Source organism: Chelonoidis abingdonii, chromosome 4, assembly GCF_003597395.2.
Source record: "Chelonoidis abingdonii isolate Lonesome George chromosome 4, CheloAbing_2.0, whole genome shotgun sequence".
In the NCBI taxonomy this organism is placed as follows: Eukaryota; Metazoa; Chordata; order Testudines; family Testudinidae; genus Chelonoidis; species Chelonoidis abingdonii.
The window spans coordinates 71,369,538-71,388,287 of NC_133772.1; the positions used below are offsets into that span (position 1 = coordinate 71,369,538).

The window sequence follows — 18,750 nt, forward strand, 5'->3', positions numbered from 1 at the left end:
ACACGCTTTACTGGTTTTACCAGCAAAATTGGTAATTAAGAGTATGCCTACACTGACAGCCTTACATCACTGGCAGTTACATTGCCACTCAGAGAGTGCTGAAGGGAAACCGCTGTTGTGTGTTCACATTGTCAGCTGTCTGCGCAATAGCGTGTTTACACTTGCAGCGGTATTCAGAGCAGTGCATTCTGGGCAGCTGTCCCACAGAGCATCTTTTCTTCTTCTGCCGCTAAGAGTTGTGGGAAGGCGGAGGAGGTCATGGCGCATCCTGAGTCCTGTTCCAATGCCCTATGATGCATTGCTTCGCATCCCAGCTATCCCTGTGCTTCCGTCCGCATTTGGCACCATCTTTCAATGATTTGTGTATTGCAGGCTCTACCTCTTCGGTCTGCAGGAATGGATCCTGTACTGTTGACCAATATGCTGCTCGCTCTCACTAATACCTCCTGAGTGGCAGTGGAGTTATTCCTTAAACTATAAAGGCAAGAGGAGTTTGACATTGATCTTGCCACGCGTAGTAGCTATGACATGAGATTGCTTGTGGCATTCATGGAGGTGCTGACCACAGTGGAATGCTGCTTTAGCACTTGGGAAACAAGCACTGGGGGGTGGGATCACATCATGATGCATGTCTGGGATGACGAGCAGTGGCTGCAGAACTTTCGGATGAGGAAAGCCACATTCATGGGAGTGGGTGATGAGCTTGCCCCAGCCCAGTGGTGCAAGGACACGAAAATGAGAGCTGACTTATCATTGGAGAAGCGGATGGCGATTGCAATGTGGAAGCTGGCTACCCCAGACTGGCACTGATCGGTTGCTAACCAGTTCGGAGTGGGAAAGTCGACCGTTGGACTCGTGTTGACAGAAGTGTGCAGGGCTATTAATCACATCCTGCTTTGAAAGACTGTGATTCTGGGCAACGTGTGACATTGTGGATGGCTTTGCACAAATGGGCTTCTCTAACTGTTGGGGGGCGATAGATGGCACACACATTCCAATTCTGGCACCAGACCACCTAGCCACCGAGTACATTATTCTGAAGGGATATTTCTTGATGGTTCTCCAGGCGCTCATGGATCACTCGTGGGTGTTTCATGGACATTAACGTTGGCTGGTCCGGAAAGGTGCATGACACACACATCTTTTGGAACAGTGGCCTCTTCAGGAAGCTGCAAACAGGGATTCTCTTCCCAGACCAGAAGATCACCATAGGGAAAGTTGAAATGCCCATTATGGTCCTGGGAGTCCTCGCCTACCCCTAAATGCCGTGGCTTATGAAGTCATACACCGGGCACCTTGACAGCATCAAGGAGCAGTTCAACAACAGGCTGAACAAGTGCAGAATGACCGAGTGTGCTTTTGGCCATTTAAAGGCCTACTGGCGCTGCCTCTATGGGAAGCTGGACCTGGCCGATTACAATATTCCTATGCTTATATCTGCATGCTGTACGCTCCATAATATTTCTGAAGGGAAGGATAAAAGCTTCACTTAGGACTGGACCTATTAGAGGGGTGCAGTGCGGGGCCATAAGGATCAGGGATGCCTTGAGGCAGCAATTTGAAGCTGAAAGCTACTAATATTTGTTGCTATGCTCAGGAGTGCAGTGTTTTGTAATGCTAAGAGGTGATTGGTGCAGATGATGCGCTGTGAAGGTTTAAGAAAATTGCCTGTAGCCTTGCAGGGTTCTGTTTGCTTTCAGTCAATGGAATAAAGATTGCTTTCTAACCAAAACAATTCTTCTATTAAAAAAACAACAACCAGAGGAGAGAGACAGACAGACAAACAAACAAACACATCAGCACTGAGGGGAATGGGGGAAGGGAGGGTCCCTGGGGTCCCAGGATGGTTAAAGATTTGTGTATGTCCAGGTATCATGTGCAGCCTTGTCCTTTGGAGTACAGTACAGCAGGTATTGTACTTCAGCAGGGCTAAAATGCAGAGAGATGGGTGAGTGCAGTGGGTACTGGGAGTCCTCAGGGCTGGACTGTGACAGGAGTGGAATGCAGCGAGTGCAGACTGGAGCCAGGAGGTTGGTAAGAGTGTGTTGGCGGTGTCTGAGGGGGCTTCAATTCTTGTTTTTTGGCTGTGGAGTGCATCATGACATCACGCAGAAAGTCCTCTTTAGTTCTTCTTGGTCGCTTTCTAATTCTGTGCAGCCATTCAGCCGGTGATAACAAAGAGGGAAGCTGGGCTCCCAAGGTCGTATCTGTGAAGTCAAAATGCCACATTTTACAGAAGCAGTATTGTTTGTAACACACAGACCACTGATTCAAAACACAGCTACTATTCACACACCTGTCACTAACTGGCTGACCCCAGGCAAGCACACATGAGCCACAAGCCCCCCAAAATGGTGAGTAACTGCAAGGGCAGGAGAAATCTGAGTTCCAAGACCATAGTGTACACTGGGCACATGGCTCTTGAGAGAGCCAGCACTGTAAGCGGGGGCTTATAATCATTATTGTCCCCACATTTTCTACAAGCTGTGTTCATGATGGAAGATATCTTGCTGCTAGAGGTGAGCAGGGAATCAAGGGAAGGTAGCCCTGGCGCAGAAAGCTGTACGTCTCTTGTCAGGGTGGGTTTTTTTACAGCTCTGCAACTGCACAGTTCCTGTGCACTAAATGGCTTGGCAGTGTGTACACCTCGGGAGTTACAATGCAGAAAGCCGCTTTACTACGCAGAAGCTTGGCAGTCTTGACAAGACCTAATAGCATGCAGAAGCTGTTGTCGCTTAAGATTGTCACATTCTCAGCGTTATCAGAGGGGTGTATTCAAACTTGTAGTGTGGCCCTGCAAACCCTACTCTCATTCTTGGACTGTGAGCTCTTAGGAGCATGGGCTGTGTTTGTTCAGTGTTTGGAAATACCTAGTCTATACTGAGCACTAGAGTAAATAAATAATGAGTAATCCTTATTCCCAGAAGAAGTCCTATTGAAGGCAATAGGACTGCTTACATGAGTAAAGGTTTGCAGGATTAGATCCTTGCCTTGCTTTCTAAGAGGCTGATCCAAAGCCTTTTGAAGTCAGTGGTTAGATTACTTTCAATGGGCTTTGGATCAGGTCCTGAAGTTGCTATGGACCAGATTTGAAAAGGTATAAAGGTGCCAAAAGAAAGAAAGAGAGGTACATAGTGGGGTTTTCAAAGGCACCTAGGTGCCTAACTCCCATAGGCACTTATGTGCTGTTGAAAATCTGTGTCTTTAGGCACCTAAATACCTTGGCTCAATAGGCCCAATTCAAATCCCATGGAAGTCAGTGGGAAGACTCCCATTGACTTTGATCAGGCCCTATGGGAGCTACAAAACAAGCTAGTTTTGAAGTTTCTACTTTCACCTATCCTTGAATTAACTAAAATAATTTCTGATCAGGCCTTGTTGTTTTAGAGTGGGATTTTCTTAATTATGTGATTTGGGGGGGGGGGAGGGGTGGGCATGAGGATTAAAACCTTAATTGACTTGGTTTAAATTCATTCATCCTTCTCTCACTCTACCCCTCCAAAAATCAGACTTATGTGACGTTTCCTTGAGGAAGCTGAGCAACTGGAAAAACAAATGGAAATTGGATTGCAGCCTTAAGGGTAGCAGGCACTATCTGCGCTCACTTTAAAAACACCACAACTGAGCCCTGGTTGACACTACTGACTAATGTCAGTATAACTACTTTGCTCAGAGGCATGGAAAATCACGCAATTATTCCAATCTAACTCCCCATGTGGACAATGCTGTGTTGGTGAGAGGCCTCCTTCTGTCGACACAGCTGCCACCTCTCAGGGAGGTGAAGTACCGATGCTGATGGCAGCTAAACTAAGCAACGCAGCTGCACCGGGGCAGCACTGTAAGTGTAGACAAGCCCTTACGTTCATGTGCATGCTCACATTGTTTTGATGAACTGAAGGGCACTGAGAGAGAACTTTGTGTAATATCTGCCTTTGTCAGTGTGGTCTTAAAGTAAATAATGTAAAGAAATGTGATTCAGAAAGAATCATGACTGGATTGTATCAGCTGAACACACATCATTTCAATGATCATGTGTTTTGTTAAATATTTACCAGGCTTGAACAAGAAGCAGCTAACAAAATTCCTGTCTGGTTCTTTCTACACGGTTTTGTATCTATTTAGGTTGTCTGAGTGGGGTGGAGCTGTGTTTTTACTGTGGGAAGCCATTCATGGAATTGTAAAGCTGGCACAGTGGGAAATCCCTTTTTCAAATTATTATTTTTCCTAGATTTTTATGCAAGAGTCCTAAAAGTTTCTGGTATACGTTGTTTTTTCCAGTTGAATGAATTTTAAATTCCGTTTTAAGTTTGCCTTACAATAATATCTATGTTGTTTTGGTGCTTCCTCTTGAGTCTAACTGTAGCCCCCCTCCACCCCTCCTTCTCTGTGGCTAGATCTGAGGGCTGTTAAGGTTTTGTTGGGTGAAGAATGCTCATTTGGTTTTTTCCTTCTGCATCTGGTTTAAAGTTGCTTTTTGGCTTGTGGCAGCTTGGTGTGAATTTACTTTTGGTCTTGACAAATACAAGCGGTGCCAGTTATCCTATTGCAAGCCTTTCTGTCTCTTGTGCTACTGCAGCGCCTGCCTCCGCTGGCAGCCATCCAACACCCATGCTGCCTTTCCAAAGGAACTTGATTCCAGTGCATATTGGACCCTGCTGCCCTGGATCTGCAGAAAAAATACCAGGGAAAAATAAAAATAATTGAAGACACAAACAGTCTGTTCTCTTGTTATTTAAGTATTTGTGTTTTTTTTTTGTTTTTGTTTTTTTTTTTAATCAACACTGCATCATCTAGAAGATGCATATTCTTGAAAAAGTGCTGCCAACTTTCTCCCTTTGTCACCCCTTCTTTGGTATTCCTGAAGTTTCAATAAGGAGCAAGTCTTTTTGCTGATCTTTCTTCTCTTCCAGGCAGCCAGATGTATTTTGCCTATTGCAGGGACACCTTTGGCTAAAATCTCTTCTTTTTATAATGAATTCTTTGGTGGTTTTCATAACTGTCCGGAGACAAACAATTATAAACTAGCATTGGTCCCTTAATTTGACTGGTGGTGAGGCTATTTCTTACCTAATTTTTGGAAATATCAGCTTCCAACAGATGTGTGTCTGTACATGTGTTTCCTCTTGCCCTGTTTGGAATCTGTAATGAAAGTGTTCTCTGAAGTGTAACATATTGCAGATGGATAACATTGCTTCATTGTCAGGTTACGCATATTCTCAGTTTAGAAAGCTGGTGCCCAATCATGCATTGTTTGTGCACTTGAAGACCACAAAACTCTGTGGGCTATCTTGCGTGTGTATCAACTACAGATCTGCTTTGTTTGGGCTTCAAAGGCTTTTTGGCAGACAGATATTAAGCCTATAATTAGGGATGAGTGAATCAGTTTGGGTGTGGGCCTGTGGGATTGGGGTGGGGAGAAGACAACAATAAAACATCTCCTTGAACTTTGACAAGCTTCATATCTGAAAAACATCCAACATAATTAAGTAGATTGGGTGGAGGATTGTGTTTCCAAAGAAGATGATAACTAGATTACCATGAAGAGGGCGCTACTGTCTTGCATCTAGAGGTGTTTCACAGCACTGAACCATGTGCTTGTACTGGGATAGGTTGCAATACTGCTGCCCAGTGCTATATGTGGCCTACAGTTCCTGAACTGGTGTCTCCAGAGCTTGACACCTTTCATGAGCACTAATAAAATGCAGTGTTGCCTAGCTGCTAGAGCACTAGACTGGGACTTGGGAGGCTTAGACTCTATTTCCAGGTCTGCCATTGGCCTGCTGGATGACTGAGGGCAAGCTGCTTTACTTCTCTATGCCTCAGTTTCCCATCTGTAAAATGGGGAAATGATACTTCTTTCCTTTTGTAAAGCACTTTGAGATCAATGGATGAAAAGTGCTATAATAGGCTGGGTGGCATTATTATTATTATCTCATGAAACATTTTAGAGACATGGAGAGGAAAAATCTTGGACAGGACTCAGTGAAGAGCAGTAGGAGTGGGGGATACCTTTTGCTGAAATCTTTTTTTAATCTAATTGGTTCTTTAGCATTTTCATACCAAACAGAGGAAAAAGAGTTATAAGCTTGTCATACTCAGCATTTTGTTACACACTGTGGCATTCCTGGTAGCCAAAATAGCTGGAATATCATGAAGACTCCATACAAAACTATAACTATATTAATGCCTCTCTAACCACAATGATAGTCTCAGCACAAGCTGTAAATTACACATTACAGAACACACAAAATAGTTGGCTGTGTCTAACAAGATTTGCCTGCATAGAAGAGACAGAGTTTATAAGGAAGCCTTGTTTTGGGGACCTTTTGTCCGGGGATGAGGTGCGGGTCTCATTATTGTAGAAGGAAAATTTGGTTTCCATCAAGTCTAGGAAATGCATCTGTTTGGCAGATACTGCAGAGTTGTGATGGGAGGTTCAGGACCTGGTTTGGATGCTTAGCAAAATGTAAAATGATCATAGAATATCAGGGTTGGAAGGGACCTCAAGAGGTCATCTAGTCCAACCGCCTGGTAACAGCAGGACCAATTCCCACTCAAGGATTGAGTTTACAATCCTGGATTTAGCTGGCCAATGTTCAAACCACTGAGCTATCCTAGGTCTGCAAAATTTAAGCTTGTTCTGTCAACAGAATGTTGTCTCGTGAGCATTCTCTTTTCTCCTCCTTTTTGGTGGTCTGAAAATAACAAGAGTAGACTGTAGGATGGGGAAAATGGGTTCCCACAGTTTTTGACACTTCCATTTAGAGACAGGCAACACACTGGCTAATTGTGTTTTGATGCCCTCTAATGACTGGTGCACATAAAGGATAATAGCCTACTATTCTTACTAGTTAACACTTGCGGCTTTAACTTAAATGGAAGAGGCTTTTGTCTTTGGGTCCTGAAGCAATGGAAAGACTCCCAATGACTTCAGTGGATTTTGGATTGGGCCCTTGGTGCTGTAGGTCTCAGGTTCAGTTCCTGCTGATGACCTGTAGTTAGGATTGTTGCACAGGAATTGAAGATGTGCATGAAAGTATGGTTTGGCATAGGGGAATATTCATCTTTTATACACAGACCAGAACATGAACTATCTGTCTGTGTGACTTACAAAAGCTTAAGGAAAACAACACGTAAATTGCAATGAGCAAGAGTGAGCACATTCTTTTGTAAGAGCCGTTCAAGAAATCTGTTGGAGGGCCCTGAAAAATTCTGCAGCTGTAGTAGTGGAATTTGCTGCAGAACCCATTTCCTCCTACAAATTTATGCTCCAGAATCTAAGCTTTCATTTTAAGAAAAGTTTTAGCCCTCTTAACTGCAATTAAGAATATGAACCTAATTCAGTGCAGTCGTCATAGTTAGGAAAACCTGTATGCATTTTTTAAAGACTGGCACACGTGTCTTAACTATAGTTATGTATACTACCTTGTGACATAGTGTGTCAGTGCCTGTACCTGGTGTAAAATAATGTTTATACTGCATTGCATCAGCACTGAAAAATGCATACACATATCTTGGTTGTATATCCTGAATTAATAACTCTGAGAGGTGTGAATTTACCTGTATTCATTTCAATAGGCTGTTTTAACTCTGAAACCTAAAGATGATACATGTCAACACTTAACCATCTTGCTGCTAATCTTTTAGGCAGAAGCATCCAGCTAACTTTCTTATTCCATTGTTCTAAATGTTAAATCTTTGTTTCCAAAAGAGCTGACTTCCCTGTATCCAGCTACCTAAACTTTCAGCTTCTCCCTTGGCAACTTCTACAATGTGGCTGGACATTTTCAATACCGAAATCTGTAGCACACTCAAATGTCAGGACAGTGTAGAACACATGAAATTTAATATGACAGTGCTGTGATACTGTCCTGATCGTATTATTTATTTTCATACTTAACTTATAAAACCTCCATATTTTTAATTGAAATATAGTGGATGTAGAATCTCCAGTCTACCACCCCATTGAGCATCTGTGTAGAATTTCGGCTCATCTTGCAGCAGATTAACTGGGTTCTGCATCATTTAAAGCTGCAGTGCCAAGAAAAAAATGAATTGGAACATCACTGCTGCATGTGTCACAGAGCTCTTATCCCATCTGTTCTGAACGTGTACAAACGATCTGGGTAAAGCTTTGGACAGAGATGTATAGACTTCAAGTTCTTTGGGGTGATGACTATTTATTAGTGTCTCGTATAGCACTGAGAACATTCTTGGTGCTTAACAAGAATGAGGTTCATGTCTTGTTATTTTCTTAAAGATGATTCACCAATCTGTAGTCATAACACAGTGTTCTGATACCTAGTAATGAATGGCATCTCTGTGGAAAAAATGCAGTGGTGAAGAGGGTCACAGCAACCATGCCTAAATCAGTCAGGCTCTTTAGCTGTCATAGATTCTGGGGCTTCCTTGAAGTCTGAGACAAGGTCCTGAGGACAAACAAGTCTTAAATCAGTAGGTCATAACCTGGCAGATGGATACGAAGGGTGAAGGTGGGGAGGTGAAGTCATCCTAAAACAGGACTAGTTTGGTAGGGAAACAATGTGCCTGTCACCCATGAAAAGGTTGATTTGAAAGCTGCTAGAAATGGGTTCGCGTCTTCAGGGAACGACCAGTCAATGGGAATTTGTTGTGTTGGTGCAGTGTTTCTAAACTGGATTTTCACTGACTGACTATATTGTCTTTTGCTAGCCTGTTGGAGGCATAGTGGAAAAGAGGGGTTCCTGTCTTCCATCTGTGCAGCTTAGCTAAGCATAGCTGTTGTTTTCAATCAGTTCAGGTACTTCTAAAGTACCATCTCTCCAAATACTACAGGAAGAGATGGGTAGGAGGTGGAGTTGAGAGGCTTCAAAAGTTTTGGCTAAGTGTACAAATTTTTGAGTTTATCCAAATTCCACCTAACTTCTGACCCTTCTTCAGTTTACCTAGGGCTACTTAATCATCTCTTGGAAGATGACAGTTGGGAGGGAAGTGTTTCTACATTTTAAACTTGGTCTATCAGTTGCATCTGGCTGAGTGGAGTAAAACCTCCAGGCCTCCTTTTGTTACATCACTGATTCTCAAATCACTTTTGCAGTCCCCTTATTTTGTTCCTTGCAATGGGTGCTTGGGTAGCCTTCACTTCCTCCCCACCATGTCCTCACTCCCCAGAAAAGTTACAGATGACATTGTCTCTTCATCTTCTTTCTCCCTGTATGTTTGTTTGTTTCTTCTATTCTCTGTGTCTTCCCCTCCATGCTGCCTGGGATGGGCATGGCACTAGTGGCTCCAGATTGAAGTGGCTCTCACAGAAGTATTTAGGCACTTTTGCTCTCACAGCAGAGCTAAATTAAATGGGAGGAGAGAAGAGATGCTTGGGCCATTGGGCTGCTACCTAATTCACATGACTTGTTCTCATGGCTGGCTGCCATTAGGTACTGCTGCAGGGACAGGATGGGAAGGGGGGGCTGCTTTCGAAGAGCTACCTGCCACTTGTCCTAAGTGTACACTTGTGGGAGGGGTGGATTAGGGGGTATGTAGGTTTCCTTGCTCCCTTCATGTGCCCTACTCCCTTCCTTCTCTTCACCAGTCTTCAGTACTATTTTGTTTCCTGAATGCTATCTTGGAAAACACCTATCTTAAGGCATTTCATACTGTGCATGTTTGTTTAGGCTCAGCAATTACTAATCAACTCTTCGCTTTTGTTACAGGCTGAACCCTTGGATTTGAAGGAAGGAAGCCCAGTGTTTGCCAGAGAACTCACAACCTTGACACCCTCCTTAGTTTGACCTTCAAGAGGGGAAGACTTCTGGCCCCCTTGACACCTTTCAGTCCAGCTGAATCTATGACTGGGGGTTCCACCCTAGCTCCACCCTTTGCTGTCCCATTCCAGAAAATGGGTTCATTTCGAAGGCCCAGGCCTCGCTTCATGAGCTCCCCAGTGCTCAGTGACTTGCCACGTTTTCAAGCAGCACGACAGGCTTTGCAACTTAGCTCCAACTCTGCGTGGAACAGGTGAGGTCCTGCCAGTACCAGGCCTGAAGTAAAGATTGTAAAGTTTGTAAAGATCTCTAGATTTTGACCTCAGGCAACTGATTCAAGGCATTGCAGACTTTTTTTCAGCTTAATCAGTCTGCTAGTGAGGATGAATGAATTTTGGGTGCTCCTCAGATTTTGTCTGCATTGGGAAACTGACTCATTGTTGATACAGGTTGGTTCTAACAATCTTCAACTGTCCTTTCTTTAATGGTGTTGAGAGACTGTGTTCATCTCCACTAACAGTCAAACCACTGTACACACTGGTGCTGTCTACAGAACTTGCTCCAATGTGGACAAGAACCCACAAATATTTCACATGCACTGGTTTAGTTAGTCCTCTAACCTAGGAACAACGCTGGATGCTTTGGGTTAGGTGCTGCAGGAATCCAGAAGCACTGGTACAGTTGTGATTGTAAGACATATAGTATGTGGATGTGCCACAGCCCAGAACTTTTATGCATTTTGTGTAATGGTTTTCCCCTTAATCACTGTAGATACATTTGTCTCCCCTGAAGAACACAGACAAACAAGAGCAGTGATTTCCAGGAGAGAAAAAGTGGAAGTATATAAGTGCAGTTAAACTCCCCACCCCATTATGTCCACTCAGCTGTTGGCAGCTTGCTCACATCGCTCCGTGTGTTAAATCATCCTGACGTGTGTTATTTATGGATGTTGTACTGTCTTATTTCTCTTTGGCAGTGTTCAAACAGCAGTGATAAATGTGTTCAAAGGGGGAGGCTTGCAAAACAATGAACTTTACACCCTCAACGAAAACATCAGGTATGTTGCCAAGTTGTGTGCAGAGAGCCCTTTTGGTGTCAACCAGGTGGTGAGGTGCGGTGGAGTTTTGTGGGGGAAGGGGAAAGGCTGTGTTCAACTTCCTCTTCTTTGGCCATTGGGGGGTGGAAGATATGTATCTAAGGTTTAGAATCTGCTGTTCTGGCCTGCATGGATGCGCGTTGATTTGGGTAGAGGGGATTTTTTCCCTTCTTTGGGATTTTATCTTCTTTGTTAGATACTAAAGCAGTCTTGCCAACTCTTACAATTTTTTCATTAACCACATGACATTGGTGTTTTTCCTAAAGGTCCAGCTCCCAGAGTCATGTGATTATGGAAGACTCTCTGCTTTCTTGTAATAAATAAATAAATAAGCTACTAGCCCTCATGATAGTGAAGAAAAGCTTGGAAATGTGAACCCTAATGGTTCAAACCTAGAAGATTATTTTTATTTGCCTAACATTAGTTATTTTTAAAAGCCCATGATTTTTTGGCAATGTTTGAATGCTTATGGTTGTCAGGGTTGGTTCAGCTAAGACCTCCCAATCAAGGGTGACTTAAAAACCCACTCTACATTAGAAGACTCAAATCTTGGCTGAAAACGGACTTCAGCAACATGTCTGCAAAATGGTTTACTTTCTTATGGAGACCAGACCGAGCTATTTTCAATATTGTTGAGACACTGAGACTGAATTTTGGTTCTACTTTGATTCTGTGGTAGTCTATTCACCCTTTCACTTTCTGGTCTTTCCTACATTGAGAAATTTTCTTATTTCAAAACCTGCTGAATGCAGCATCAAGACCAGTTCAGTGAAAAAGGCCCTGGCTGCTTGAATCCAGGCCTATACTACAACTCCCAGCTGTTTTTAATATCAGTTTTGCTAAACTCGTTTGAAAATGGGTTCACATTGTTAGGAAAACTTCCCCAGTGTAGCTAGGCTACACTGACTGAAGCTGTATTGAACATTTTTCAGTCTGGTCTACTTGAGAACTTTAAACTGATTTCAGTACTAGTTAAGATACTTTCCTGGGGCAGACACCCGCAGATATTACTATTATGTGGTATTTTTCCTACCATCAGCTGTCTCATTACATACACATATACTCAATTTGAATGTTGTCACAGAAGGGGAAGTTGACATCTTTTATGTAAAAGATTAACCATGTGGCATTATTGCAGTTCTGTTGTACACTAAGTTCAGATGACTGTTCTAACTGAAACCCTTATTTTCAGCAGCCTAACCAACCCTTTCCCTACTTTCAAAATAAAACCTAAAGGGCATGAAACTCTTCCCACTTTATCTCAGCCCAAAGGTCAAAGCTTCATAAAATTTCATGCAGCCACTTTTAAGATCCTCTGAGTAACAAAACTGTACCTTCCGTGCCTTTAATTACCTCAGTAGGTGCTGCCGCAGGAGTCAGAAGTCCCCAGATTTAGTGCCCCATAAGGGGAGCTGTATTTGATCTGCATGAAGAAATAGTTTAGAAATAAATGTCTTAATGATTTCAAAATAGTGTAGTCTGTGGTGCATTTGGTTTATCTTGCTGAAATTAATACGGACTGTAAAGCGCTTGTTAAAGAGCAGGATTTTTTTTGGTGAAATTTAGAAATAGTCCTACCACGTTTAAATGCAGAGTGTGTTCCTCTAGAGAGACACTTCTAGAGCTTGGGAGCACAATTAAGAAATAAACACACTTATTTTTATTTAATGTTCTAAGTGTTCCCAGTGTTGGTTACATCTCAGAGTGTCCGTTCTTAAAAAGATAGCCTCCAAATTCATTGGATAGTATATTAATTTCAACCTACGGAGCAAAGGATATGGATTTGCACACACAGAGATCTGCACTCAGCACCTGTGCTTCTAAATCTTTTTTCTGGCAAACTGTCAATAGATGTGCACACTAGCCTGAGACCTGGCAAAGAAAGAAACCTGGTGAAAGGCTAGTTCTTGCGTGCCATGAGATTGAGTCAGTGTGTTTTCCTGGTTTGTATTACTTGGTTCATGTTACCCACTGACATCGCCCAATGCAAGATGTTTTTTAAAAGAAAAAACAAAACCACTAACAGCATCCCACCGATGCTCCATGGAGCTTATTTACGTGATATGGGAGAGGAATGAGAGGGCGCTAAATGGGATAGTAAAGATGAGAATAGGGAACAAGAGAGTGGTAACATTCTGCTCTGGATCGCTGCCACAGAGTTGCCCATCTCCCTGACATTTGAGATTGCTTCAGTAGCTCCTCTTTTGTTTTCCTGTACTGAAGAAGTAAGGAGCTCAGCAAGGGGAAAGCTTGGTCTATACTTAGGTCAACATAGTAAAAACCAGACCCCTGACCTACATAGTTATGCCAACCTTAGTTCCAGTGCAGAGGCAGCTATGTTGATGCTTCCCGTGATGTAAGTATTTTTGTTCGGGGAGGCAGTGTTTCTGCGCCAATGGAAAAAACCCTTCTGTTGGTTTAGGCTGCATCTGTGCTGCGATGCTATGCTGGCATAGCTAGGCCAATATATCCTCCATACCATAGTCCCAGCTCTGTCCACCCTTTAAGGAAAGATTCTGCTGGTAAACAGGGATGTTTAATTTTTAGTGTTGTGCAATACAATCACTCCTGCAAAATGCCCAAAATTGCGGAATTAAACGGGTTGACAAAATACAGTCCTGTTCTAGTCGCTCCTGATGCAGCATTAGGGTGGTGGTTTCTCCCTGTCATTGAGCACATATAGCATATTCCTCCCCATCCCTCTTTGCATTAGTAGGAGATAGGTATATATGCTGAAAACTCTACAGACCTGTGTTATCATCCAAAAGACCCTCGTGTGTGTACATATATGCAGAGATCTAAGGGGAAACATGTACACATAATACATATGTTCCTATGTAAAGACGTTTATACATCCTCAGAGGGTTGAAGCACCAAAAGATAATTTTATGTAAGAAATATTTTATCATGAAAATTTGACCTTTTTCTGAAGACTGTAAAATAGTGGCAATATTGTCTAGTGCTTTGAACATGAACCTGGGAGTCAAACATCTCCCTAACTCTAATATTAGTTCCACTAGAGACTTTCTATATGACCTCTCATGAAAGATGTGGAGAAAGTGAATAAGGAAGTATTATTTACCCTTCCCATAACACACAAACCAGAGGTCATCCAGTGAAATTAAAAGGCAGCAGGTTTAAAACTAGCATAAGGAAGTACTTCTTCACACAATGCACAGTCAGCCTATGGAACCCATTGCCAGGGGATGCTGTAAAGGCCATAAATATAACTGTGTTCAAAAAAAGGATAAGCTTATGGAGGATAGGTTCCTCAATGGCAGTTAGCCAAGATGGTCAGGGACACAACCCGTGCTGTGGGTGTCTCTAAACCTCTGACTGCCAGACACTGTGACTGGAAGTCATGGGATGGATCACTCTGTAATTGTCCTGTTTTGTTCATTCCCTCGGAAGCACCTGGCATTGGCCACTGTCAGAAGACAGGATACTGAGCTAGATAGGACATTGGACTGACCCAGTATGACCATTCTTATATTCTTACCTTGTGCACACTCACCTCTCGGTGCCTCAGTACCTCCATCTGTAAAACAGGCATTACAGTACTAATCTTCTGGGCATGCTGCAACACCTCCCCTATGTTCGGTTTGAAAATCTATTTAGTCAAAAAAATTAACATTTAAAAAAAACCCCAAAACAACATTCTCTCAATTTAATAATTTTCCCCACACTTCCCCCCTGCCCAACTGGAAATATTGTGGATTTTTTTGGTTTAAAGGGAGAGTAACAACTTTCTCTCACTTTACTTCCCCTGTACCCTCCATTCTCCAGATGAAGACTGTGAGTGGGGGAAATCCCCTAAATTTGAAATGAAACAAATTTTTGCATAGAAATTTTGTCACATGGTTTAAAACAAAACAGCTAAAATGTTGACTACAATTAAAACGGTTTGTTGTTTTAAAAAAAAAAAAAACTTTTGTGCAGTAGGGAACCATGTTTTTCAGCCACCTCTAGTTGTAAGGCCTTTCTATACCGGACTTTAAGGAAGAGGATGAATTCCTCCCTAGTCTGCACATAACCTCCATTGGCATTGTAGAAAGTATTACATGCAGAGACATGAAGGGAATCTACCTTTGACCAGAATGACTCTCTCCTTTCTTCATGGTGTTCCACTTACACATATCAGTATGTCTTTGGTATGACTATGGAGGTGATGGCAGTGTAAATTTATGTATGAGCGGACGAATTATTCAGAAAAATTCTGTGTGAGGAAAATTTGTGTCAAAGTATAGAACATTATATGTGGTTATATTATACTCTGCAAGGTCCGGGGAAAGTGGGGAAGGACAAAAACTGGAAGACATAATGGTGCGCCATAGACCTATGTAAAGTCTGGGTGTTGGAGGGGTGTATCCATGTTGAGGAGGCAACTGCCTCCTTTGCCCCATAGTGAATGACACCCCTGCCTATGATAAATGACCTGCAACCAGTTTATAACTCATGTTCCATTTCTTTTCAGACGTTTGCTGAAAAGTGAACTTGGATCCTTCATCACAGATTATTTCCAGGTAAGACATGTTCCTTAACAAATAACTAAACGTTGCTCAGTTTTTAATTTGGTTTAGTTTGCTCTTGAAAACTTTTTCATATGTAGAAAAATAAATAGAATCGCTTCTTACAAGTAGGTAGCCTGCATTCAGTGTTCTCTGCCACACAGGTTCATGGAATCAAATACAATATCTGGATTTTTTTTACTAAGGGCTGCATAGTCTTATGTTCAATAGTGTTTGTTGTTATACATAGTAAAATAAAGATGACCAGCTCCCATGCTTCAGTGTGTGATGTGATCACCTGCTGGGATCAGGAAGGAAATGCTTCTCCTGAGCTCTCTAATAGAGAACTGAGTGCACTGATGGTTCTTTTTGCCTTGGGTTGGCAGCAGTCTCTAGTGGTTAAAGCACAGGACTAGGGGGCAGGGGTGGAGCTGGGTTCAGGAAAAAAGGTGATCTGCTCCTGGTTCTGTCAATAATTTGATGTACTGCCTTGAGTAAATCACTTCCCCTCTGTAAACAAGGGCTGATGCTCACCTTTTATAAAGTGCTTTGAGAACCCTTTGAGATAAGTGCCAAGCATGGACTGGATAAACTAATATGGTATGGGAATTCCTATGTTTCCAACACAGACGCCCAGTTTCTCAGAGTGTAACTTAACCTCCCTCCCAAATATTTAGAAATAGTGGATGAAAGTTTCTCTCTCTAAAGGCGGGGGAATGAACCCTCCCCTCCTCTATCAGCAGGAATTTAGTCTGATCACTATCATGGGATCCCAGAAATGTAATTCCAGTTTGTGGTGGAGCAAAAATCTAAAGCCTGGAGAAGAGGTACAGTAATTAGTCACAAATGTGCACAAATGTAACAGCCTTTAACTAATAATGTCATTATCTGTGGTCGTACATAACCACATGAAAGTGTGTTTGAGATGAGTGCAGGGGCATGCTGATGGTTTCAGTACTGCAATCATTCAGTAGCGCTATTTAAAAAAGAGCAGGACTGCTGAGAACAGCAGGGATTTCAGTGCTGGTTTTATTCTCTACCAGTAAAAGAGAAGAAAAAATTGCACCACTTCCTGAGGTGGCTGAAGTAGCTTGTGCACTGTGTCAGTAGTAAAGAAAAAAATAACTAACTGGTGTTGTTTCCTTTCAGTATTAGATTGCATGACTTAAAAAAAAAAAAAAAAAAAAAAAGTGCTGTTGAGTGAAAAATAAACTCCCGTGTTGCAGGCAGCTGTATTTCATCTCTTCAGACCCTATCTTCACCACCCTCTTTACTGGAAGGAGAAAACTTTTGCTTCACTTAATGGGAGGGCATTTCCTAGAATGTGAGCCAAGAGCCTAGCAGCAGTGAGACAGTAATGCAGTGAGTCCATATTACAAAGAGTTTGGTCTGAGTGGAAATCCACTATTACTGTAACTGGCTTTGGGGTTTTTTGTTAAACATTGCAAACCATTATATTTGTTTAGATTTGTGAAGGACTCCAGAAGGGCCTACACAAGTGGTCGGATATTACACACAGGCCTGATATAAAAACTTCAACACAAGAGAAAACATGCACTTGGGGGTATGTCTACACTGTGATTAAAAGACCTGTGTCATGGCCATGGCTGGCCCAAGTGAGCTGACTTGGGCTCAGAGGGCTATAAAATTGAATGGTTGGTGTTTGGGTTTGGGCTGGAGCCCAGGCTGTGAGAACCTGTGGTCCCACCCAAACCTGTACACTGCAATTTTATAGGCCCACAGCCTGAGCCCCCTGAATCAGCTAACCCGGACTCTAAGACTCAGTGCTGCCGTTTTTTTTTTTATCACAGTTTGGACAAGTGTGAAGCAATGCATGCTAGAAGGAACAATATAAAGTGCTAGTATATAAGAACTAATTGGCTCTGAATGTTCTATGTTCTGGACTATACTAAAAGAGGCAAGTTTTGTTTTTTAGCTTTGAATAAGATGTGCTTACCCTATGCAAGCCAATCAGAAAAGTCCTGGAGGACTTAGGTTCAAACGCTATCTAGGCCAAATGGATACCTGTGACATTAACTGATGCTTACTCAACCTCTCCACAGTACAAGCAATGATAGAATACGCCATATAGACTAAAATCCCCTCTGATCCTTATTGACTGGGCCTCCAGTTCAGGGCCAAGTGATATTAGTAAGTGGAACCTTGCCTTGTTTTGTGAATAACATGGGGATTCTTTCATCAAGGTTGTCAATCAGTAACACTGGAACTCAGATAGAATTGTAAAATATATCACTTTGATAGAACAGCAGTGTAATGATATTATTATATTATATTGGCCCCTAAGACCATAATCAGGATTAGGATCCATATATGCTTGGCACTCTACAAATACAGAAGACATGATGGTCCATGCCCCAAAGAGCTGGCAGTGCAAGGGCTAGTCTACACTTGAGTTAATTTTAGGTTGTTGGGACGGGGGTGGGGGTTGCACTGGTATAACTACATTCATGCAGCGGCACCAGTCCAAACACGATGAATGTTTTGCCATTGAAGTCAACAGGGCCAGAGTTTTACCTCTAGTATAGTCAAGTGCTAAAAATGTGACTTGCCCCAGTCTGGCTCACACTGATGCAAAAAAGCTTCAGTGCAGGCATTCCATAAGAGGACAAGCAATATGAGATCTAGACTAAAGAAGGAAGCAATTTATCTTCCCCTGGTGTGTTTGTGAAATGAGAAACTTACAGTGCACATAATTGACTATAAAAAGTTGACATCCCTTTCCATGGATCTCTGTTCAAGAAGTAGCAATGTAGTGGAATGAGGCAGTCTATGTGTTACTAACCAAACTATCTTGTTGGGATTTCTCTATCAGAGAAGAACTCTTTTCTCATTAGGTTCTCTAAAGTTCTCTATTTTTGTTTTCAACCTTTCTTTGCATGTGTCACTTACTGGTTTAAACTTGAGTAAATGGTGGATTCTCTGTAACTTGAAGCATTTAAATTAAGATTTGAGGACCTCAGTAACTCAGCTGGAGGTTATTGGCCTGTTACAGGAATGGGTGTGAGATTCGAGGGATGTGATTATTCCCCTCTATTCGGCACTGGTGAGGCCGCATCTGGAATATTGTGTCCAGTTTTGGGCGCCACACTACAAAAAGGACGTGGAACAATTGGAGAGAGTCCAGCGGAGGGCAACAAAAATGATTAGAGGACTAGAGCACATGACTTATGAAGAGAGACTGAAGGAACTGGGCTTATTTAGCCTGCAGAAGAGAAGACTAAGGGGGGATTTGATAGCAACCTTCAACTACTTGAAGGGATGCTCCAAGGAGGAGGGAGCTAGGCTGTTCTCAGTGGTGACGGAGGACAGAACAAGGAGCAATGGTTTGAAGTTGCAGCTGCGGAAGTCGAGGCTGGATATTAGAAAAAACTTTCTGACTAGGAGA

At 42.5% G+C, this 18,750-nt stretch overlaps 2 protein-coding genes across 4 annotated transcripts in view; both read left to right on the forward strand.

Annotated features, from left to right (window-relative positions):
• TRIM44 (tripartite motif containing 44) overlaps window positions 1-18,750 on the forward strand; it is a 547,049-nt gene that overhangs the window by 473,972 nt on the left and 54,327 nt on the right. The window lies entirely within an intron of this gene.
• PRR5L (proline rich 5 like) overlaps window positions 1-18,750 on the forward strand; it is a 76,638-nt gene that overhangs the window by 16,812 nt on the left and 41,076 nt on the right. For all 3 annotated transcript variants that reach the window (XM_032805092.2, XM_032805097.2, XM_032805095.2), the window contains exons 2-4: window positions 9,690-9,993; window positions 10,717-10,797; window positions 15,311-15,359. In XM_032805092.2, the coding sequence (XP_032660983.1) occupies window positions 9,824-9,993; window positions 10,717-10,797; window positions 15,311-15,359 (300 nt within the window). In that variant the 5' untranslated portion in view covers window positions 9,690-9,823. The remainder of the gene's footprint in view (window positions 1-9,689; window positions 9,994-10,716; window positions 10,798-15,310; window positions 15,360-18,750) is intronic.